The 8,552-nt window shown below is 48.0% G+C and overlaps 1 protein-coding gene across 1 annotated transcript; it reads right to left on the bottom strand.

The window, feature by feature from the left end:
* Positions 1-1,666: 1,666 nt before the first annotated feature.
* On the bottom strand, positions 1,667-7,861 carry LOC143436818 (serine protease inhibitor A3N-like). The gene is made up of 5 exons (XM_076921285.1): positions 7,759-7,861; positions 5,298-5,916; positions 4,299-4,572; positions 3,256-3,406; positions 1,667-2,609 (listed from the first exon to the last, which is right to left on the bottom strand). Exons 1-5 carry the CDS (start codon positions 7,849-7,851, stop codon positions 2,415-2,417), a joined length of 1,332 nt encoding a protein of 443 aa, XP_076777400.1. The 5' UTR covers positions 7,852-7,861; the 3' UTR covers positions 1,667-2,414.
* Positions 7,862-8,552: the final 691 nt, after the last annotated feature.

The raw sequence follows: 8,552 nt of genomic DNA, 5'->3' as shown, positions 1-8,552 counted from the left end.
TTGGCAATGACCTCTTTCAGGTAGTTGGGGTAAACCCTCAGGGTGACTATATTTCTGAGTTTCCTTCAACCCAGTGGGTCATTGGAAGAAGCATGGAAGGAAGGACACGTTGTGTGTGTGAGACCCTACCCCTCAGTTGCTTCACATTGTTAAATTTTAAGAAATGGATGCTCAGAACCACTGAGCTATGCAGGAAGTTCCTAGACATTGAACCACAGTGAACAGCAATGTTGGCAGGCTCCTATCTTTCCCCTCCAGTCTGTCATCTCTTCTGCACACTGGGCCTCTCCCTTTAGAGGCTTCTTCACCAAGACAATATTTGGTTGTCAAGAGGCATGCAAAACATCAGTCCCCAAGGAATGAGGAGAAGTAAACCCTGATATCTAGGTTCTAGACTCTCTTAAGATGGGATCAGATTTTGGCCACACATTTCAGATCCACAGCATGAGCAGATGAAACATATTCAATCCCAGGCTTCTTAAAGAGCTGGGCTGAACTCAGTATGGATAGAGGGACACAGCCAGGCTACCTCACTACTCATGGAGTGGATGTGGTGTCCATCTCAGGGCTTTGACTGACAGGCACATTGTCATTGTGGGGACACTTGGCTGCTGTCAATAGGTGGCTCCCTTCTATGTATAGGATCTCAGTGCTCACTGGGAAGGAAATCCTGTGTGTGTGTGATTCTCTGCTGACCACAGGTCCACCTGTCAATGTGCGTTCTCAGGAGCCTTGAGGCTCAGGTGTCTCAACCTGGATGGACAGCTTTCCCTCTTCCTGCAGCCTCTGGCTGTGTTTCTAGGCTCACAGGATTCCCCATGGTCAAGCAGCAATCCACATAAATGCATCTTGGTCTCCTCTCCTCCTCTGTCTAGGCTTTAACCTGGCTCAGCCCTTGAGCTGAATCAGCCACTCATCTCTCCAGATGTGTCCTGATGGTTTCTGAAGGTTCCCTCAAGGAAGGTTCTCACATTCTCTGTTCTACCCAGTTCTCTGCATAGTAGCCACATATGTTGCATTCCTAAGACAGGAGCAGTGGTTGGCCCCTCCAATGGTCCCTGTGGCTCTAAGACACTAGAGGATCATACAGGGCAGGCTGTTTACCATCTAGTGTCTGTTCTGCCCATTTCCTAAATGGACCTCATCTCAGATTCTGAGAAATGGCTTCAATGTTCTTTGCCCTGCATAAAATCCTCTTTTTAGTCATCTGACTAGCACCATTGCCTTCTCTTCTTCTTCTTCCTCCTCTTCCTCTACTTCCTCCTTCTTATCACCACCACCACCAACAACAACAACAACATCCTTCCTCACCACAGAACTCACCTCCTAAACCCAGGTCTCCTTGGTGTTCTCTGTGAACCATCCAGACTCTTGTTTTACCTTCCACTTTCCTACCACCCCTGTGAAGCCTCTGGAGCAGACTCGCTGCTGGATGACGATAGTCCCTGTGGCATCAGGAAACTTGCAGTGCCATAATACCTAGCTGTGTGTCATGGGGAAATGGCTAAGTTTCTCTTTGTCTCATTTTCCTCATCCATAAAGGGACTCATGATAGCATGTAGGTCAGAGGGCCATCACAGGAGTCATAGAGTATGAGTGACGGTCTCTATGTCTCTGTTGTCACCAGAGAGTACACTGCAAATAAATCTAAGTGAACACCGCCACACTCAATGCAGGTACATGTTTATTGATCCTTTGCTCCTAACCTTTCAATGTGGGTGATGAAGCAGGAGGTGACCACCTGTCCTATGAGGTTGGTCAGCTGGGAGCTTAGGGAAAGGCTAGTACTCTGCCCTTAGTAGGAGTCCTGGGGGGAGAGGAGCTGGTTTGACCAACAGGCCCCAGGCAGCTGCAGGACTGAGGGCTCCAACTGTACCAGATATGAGCAGGGCCAGGAGACTTGTAAGGGGCTGTGGATAGCTATGCCCACAGGAAGGAAAGAGTAAAGCAGAACTAGACACCAAGTAGTTCAGATTATGCAAATAAACCCAGGACAGCAGCTTCCCTTCATAGTCCAAATGGGTTGGCCTGTAAGTTTGCATAGACCCATCATGACTGAAAAGCTGAAGGCAGATACAACCAGGGCCTGAGTTAGGAGTGAGCCTCACTGACGGGCCCAGGCTTTCATGTTGAGGCAGATACAGGGGAGAGAACAGGGACAGGGAATGAGACAAATCTCAGGTCAGGAACTTAAGTTAGTGGTGCCAGGATGACAGGGAAGCCTGACACTGACCAGCCACAGGCTTCTTTCTCTGCATGAGGGAGTTACAGTGTTAGCCAGTGTCACTGTCCAGTCCAGGCATGCCACAGCCAAGCAGAGCATGGAAGCCAAAATGTACAGACAGACCTACATATGGGCTCAGTTCCCAGCTCTAGGGAAGAGCCCCCCCCTCCCCATTTGGGAAGTTCTAGTCTCATTTGGGATTTGTAACTTTGGCCATAAAGAGGGCAATATGAGTATTTGTGTCAGAGATAACCATCAGGAATGGCCTGTTGAAATACATAGTCATAGAGTAGATTTTTCCACAACATGGGATAAATTTGACCCCGGTGGCAGCAGCTGCTTCTGTGCCTGTCTCAGCTACATCCAGCACAGCCTTGTGGACCACCTGTGGGGAGAGAAACACATCACTCACTCAGTGGAGACCAGGAGGGCAGGAGAGGGTATGGAGCAAGCAGTGAGTGCTGGCCTCGTCTGCTGGGAATTTCTGTTTCTACCACGAGCCCTGCCCCTGACTTTTCCAAGTCTCTGCTCAGGGTGTGAGATGAGGCACACGCTGGGTCTGCTCGGTGTCTGAATTTGTGCTGCCCTCAAACCAACTAAAACAGGAGGACAGGAGTAATCAATGCCAGGTTTTTTATTATATTTATTATGTTTAGTGCTGCTATTCTATGTGCTAAAGAAGTCTTGGCTGCTTAAGTAAAGAAGTTGAGGCTGGATGTACTTTCTCCCTGCAGTGGATTGTGGGTGGTACCTGCAGTGCAGCACAGGTTGGTACCCATGGTGATCTAACACCAAGCATAAGTACTGCCCCACCATGGGTTCCTTGGTGAGATTCAGTCCAAAGGGTAATTAAAGTAGGAACTGGCTGCATGCTCTCAGCAGGAGCAACATGGCTGTGATAAAGCTCTCCCCAGTGTGAGGGAAACAAAAATCCGTGCTTTCTCACACATGTGCCAATCCCACATGCCCACATGGTCTTAACCATCCACATTCAGGATCTAAGCTGAACCACCCCATGTTTTATGTCTTACCTGAGAGACTCTCAGGTTCTTGGCCCCTGTAATCCCAGACAGGTCAGCCTGTTTGGAGAAGACTTCCCTGATGCCCAGCTCTGGAAGGACGTCCTCCAGCCTGTAGTCAGTGGAGATTGAAAACTTGGGCAGGTGGAGCTCACCTATCATCCTGAGAATGAAAGAAAACCGAAGAGTCACCGGACACTCACTGACAGCCTTCTCCCTAGAGTGAAGACCTCTTTCCACCCATGCCTAGACAACTTGACTTTGCTCTCTCTAACACATTAATTTTCTATCAGTACCTGAGAGTGTGAACAGTGGACAGGCAAACTGACTTGGCCCTAGCTGTTCCTTGACTAAGAATGCTTTCTTTCTAGATCCACAAATGCAATCCTTCCCTGCCGTGCTGACCCCCAGGCATCACCTAATGAACCCTCTATTTAACATAGCATCAGACTCCAGCTGTCCTTATCCTCTGACACGCCCCCACCTCATCACTGCTCACCTGGAATCAAATAAAAAGTCACTGTATTAGTGTTCCCACACTTTCCCTTCCTCAATGACAACAAAGCCCAGAAGGATAAGAATTTTTAGACTTTAATCTCTCATATACTCTGAGGGTCTAAGTTAGAGCATGGCACAGAGTAGGTCTTCAAATCACCATTCCATGAATGGTGAATGAACAGTTGATAAGGGGATGAGAAGGCTCCACAGGGCACAGTTGATTCCCAGAGCTCATCTCCTATCAATCACAATTCTCTCCCCCTTACAAATCCTGACTCACCCAAGACTCCATGTAATTTACAGCCTGTTAAAGAAGGAGGACACCTCAGCTTCTTGTTCCTGTTGGTCTCAAATTGTGAAGAACAAAAACCAGAGAAAAATCCTGCCCCAAGCACCTGAGACAGCAGAGGAGAATTCAATTCAACTGCACCTGTTCCCTGGTTAAACGTTAACCATTACACTGGGTCTAAGTGAGACTCTGAGGTACAGGGAAACTGGCTGTTAGGACCACAGCATTACAGGGATCAATGACAGTTCTGGGTCCTGTGGACATGCACCTAGGTTTCAGAGAGTTCTTCCACTTCCTCAGGGTCTCTGGTTGCAAGCTGGCTTCCACCTGCTGCATCCTGCCCTGGTCGGGGAGGATGAACAGGGCGCTGGCCTTTCCTGTGTACTTCAGCTCCACCACAGAGCAGGACAGCTCCTCATCCCTGAAGTAGGGTGTGGTCAGTTCCTCAATGCTCATCATAGGCACCTTCACAGACCTCTTCTCATCCAAGTAGAACTCAGATTCAAATGTGTCATGAGGGTCAAAGGGCATCTTCCATTTGCCTAAAGAAGTTGCAAATCATGAGACTGTAACCGTAGCACAGAGCTATCACCTCCACCCCATATTGTCATAACTACTGAATTATGGAGGCTGTCAATCAACCTATAAGAGCACAGTGTCCTTTAGTGGTTTCTTAATTAGCATCGGAAAAATCTTAGGCGATGCAGAACAATGATGAGAATTGATCCACAGGCTTGGTTTGGAAAGGACAACCTCTGACCCTCAGCCTGGTGAATTGAGCTCCTGAGAACCAGGTGTGTAAGCAAGAGATGAGAGTGCAAATGGTGAGACTGGACCATGGAGGGAGTTTGGAATCCTAGTGTCCATAGGAAGGGAGTATGTCTAGAAGGCATTGGAAAACAGGAAGAGACTAAGTCCTCCCTCCCTGAGATCTGTTGATGGTGCTCCTGGGTGTGAACCACTTTAATAGAAGGCAGAGCTGAGAACACGAGTAGGGTTACAGTGAAGCTCCTGGGTCCTGCAACTAAGACTTGGATTACCAGGAGTCCACTGACATTTTGTTTTATAAGGCATGAGTAACATGTGTGTTCCAGGAATTACAAATATACCTAAATAATTTTAGACAGGAAAGGCCTGGGTATAATAAAAATTAGGCACCTACATCTCCAAGGCTTCAAACACCTTCTTTACCATGGTCAGCATAAAGGACATAAGTTACCCTGCCAAGATCCTCTCCCTCCACTCCCCAGGCAGTGACCACTCTCACCTTTAAAGTAGATGTAGTTCACCAGCACCATGGCTGTCCTGTCATCCAGGTCTGAGATCAGTTCCTTGATCTTCCCCTGGGTCTGTTTCCTCACATAGTCATTGATGATCTTTTTGGCCTCAAGAGGCTTCTGGAAGTCGGCTGTGAGGGCCTCAGCCTGGTACAGAGCCCTTGCCTTCTCCTGGAATTCTGCCAGGATCTGTAGGCGCTTTTCAATAAACATGGCACTGCCTGTATTGATCTGTACATGGTCTCCAGGCTGGCTAAGCATGTATAGGAGGTGCCCAAAGCCCTGGTGGAAGTCTGCCTCAGAGGACTCTGAGACATTGAACTTGAGACCTTCTAGAATCTCCTTCAGGGTGTTTCTCTTTGATCCCAGGGACACAACGGCCAAGGCAGTATAGATGCTGAACGGAGAGAAGACAATATTTTTATCTGGATTCTTCAAAACCAGCATCTTGTAGAGGCTGAAGGCGAAGTCAGTGTTGCTAGAGGACAGTGTCAAACTGTTCACTTGCATCATATTGTCTTGGACTTCCTGGACTGCAGTGTCCTTTCCCAGTGTGCCATCTGGGCAGCCAAGGAGAGTAGGGGAGATCCCAGCCATTACTTTGTTCTCCTGTGTAAAAAACGGTAGATTCTGTAAGTCTATGAGAGCTGCTGTTGCCCGCACCACTTCCTACTTCTCCCATCTGCATTGTGCTCCTTCTGTGCTCCACTTGGTTGCCTTTGTGATCACCATGGAGATGCCCTGGGTTCTCTAATGGCAGTAGCATGTGCCCTGTTTCCTTTACCAATGGAGGAACTGCTGTTGCTGTGAACATTTTCCTGATAGAGAATGGTTATCCGGAGAAATGAAAAGACTGAAAGGAAGAAAAGAATGTCCTGTTGGGCAAAACCCTGTGTTATCTTAATGTCTCCGCTCCTTTTCTTAGATTGGCATAAGGACTCACTAGGAGGCAGGAACCATCTTCCTTTGCAACTGTGACCCAACACCTCATCACCAACCTTTAGCAAGGACTCAGGGAATGAATCTCTGGCCAGTTAGGGAGAACAGGTCCCACCTCGACCTCCAGGTGACCTGTCTAAGGAATCTCAAGGCACTGAACTGAATCCAGAGCATGTTTCTGGGAGTAAGGAATTCATTTGAGAGGAAGAACTGTAGATATCTGGCTCAGTGCCAGAGCCTTGGACCACTGAAAACAGGTACTAATTAGAAGGACCAATAGGGGAAGGATCTTTCACTCCTGCCAAGGCACCATGTGGTTGTTTCTACCTCGGGCCTAAAAGGCTTTCTGATGGGAAGAAAACTGAGTGGAGTCTGGATCTCCCATGTCTGGACCAGAGTTTATTCTGGCAGTGTGCATGTCTGTGTGGTAGCAAGCAGATGGGGAGATCTCTCTGGGCAAGCTGTTGAGAGGCCCAGATTACATAACTATCAATAGTATTGGTCTTATCATCAACATGGACATAAAAAAATGTCTAAAGGGCCATCTCCTCCATACACACATGAAGTGGGGACCATAGGCACCCTAAAACACTACACCTGATGTCTGTGATCTTTGCAAACACAACTGTTCTCTTCAGCCTCTGTCCACAGAGGTAGGTGAGATCAGAGGAAATGCAAAAGCCATAGAAATGGGGGGAGGAGGGAGAGGAGAGTGGACTATGGGAAGGAGAGGATGGGATATGAAAGTGAAAGGGAGAGGGGCAGGAGGATGGGAGGAAGGGAGGATAAGATGAGGGAGCCAAAGGGAAGATGGAGAGGAGACTGGAAGAGTATAGGAGAATGGAGAGCAGGGGAGGGAGGTGTTACAACTTTGCCTCATTTCCCAGGGCAGTGACATGTCTGCAGAGGAGCCAGGAGCTTCATTCCCCCCACCCCATCCCCCGTCTGTCAGACTAAGGCAACATTTCTTTGGAAAAGCATGGAATAATATTTTATTTCAAGATTATTTCCACAGAAAGCATGCTAGTCTGTTTGTGAAGCAGTAGAAATGACTCAGTAGCTGAGGCATTGTCTTCTCTTCCTGTCTAGGAGAGGGCGTGGCCCTTCTTTCCGGACCATGGGATTTACAAGGGAAGTGGGGTCCCTGGACCTAAGGCTTCTGCAGTCTGATGTGAGCATGGCAATGGTGCTCATTCTGCAGAGGGACTCTGTAACAGTCCTGTCCCCTCCTTGCTCCTAATGTAGCACCGGAATTAGTAAGGGAGGGTCAGAAGGAGCAGGCTCCATTCACTTTTCAGAAGCATAGCCCGTGGCACCTGCAACTTCCATAGCCATGAAGACACAGACGAGAGGAAAGACTGTTGTGTACTGTAGAAATGTCCCTGGAATTCAAATCAGTGCCCCAGAAACAACTCCTCACCCTCCCCAAGATAAAACTCCAGGGCATGGACAATACCACACAGTCCTGTGAAGGCTCCTTCTGTCCCCAGAGAGAAGGTATCAGGGCTTTACCTGCAAAGCTGAGCCAGCTGCCAGTGTCTGTGATAGCCGACTCCTGATGTTCAGGGTTGCTGCCTTCCTAGTCTGCTGTTCTAGCCACTGCATGCTAATGACTATTTATCTCCACCCAGGGCTCCTCCTTATTAGGAAATGGTGATTCAGACAAGCTGCTCTCTGTACTCAGATGGGAAATGAACAGACTGAATGATTTCTGAAAACTAGGACTTTCAGGTTTTTAGCTTGCAGAACCATTCCCTTGGGAAAACCCCTAACTGTGTTCTAAATAACAAGACCACTGGGTGGTCTGGTGTGGCTTCTGTTTCTCTAATTGTTCAAGGAGTGTGGAACAGAGATGTGTAGACAAGGAAAAAGACAGGGCTCAAGTCCTTACCACAGTTCCCCAGGAGGTATGAAGCTAACATTTGTCCTGGGCTGTCTAAGTCACTTCAAAGAGAGTAGAACTCTATGTCCATGCTCCTGGGTTTCTATAGGGAAGCTCACACATTAATTCCTCAAAGTTGACAGGCCTTTGCCTGCACCTATGTAACTGTCCTGTCCTGCACTAATCGGTATATTCTAAACAGATGATTGCTTTCTACTGTGTGGGAGATTGTGTAGAGATTGGAGCATTGCAAGTCCATTCAGAGGCCCATCACCTCATCTTATGCTAAGTTCTGCCTCTGTGGAACACACATGATACACATTGCCTGCCTGTATATCAGAACTGACATCTGTGACAATAGAATCTATTAAGTTAGTAAGCAGCTAGCTGCAACCCAAGAGCTAAGCATGGCAGCAGATGACAT

This window comes from Arvicanthis niloticus, chromosome 23 (assembly GCF_011762505.2).
Source record: "Arvicanthis niloticus isolate mArvNil1 chromosome 23, mArvNil1.pat.X, whole genome shotgun sequence".
NCBI lineage: Eukaryota > Metazoa > Chordata > Mammalia > Rodentia > Muridae > Arvicanthis > Arvicanthis niloticus.
Note: the sequence above shows the minus strand (reverse complement) of the source record. Positions and strands in the feature narration are given on the sequence as shown.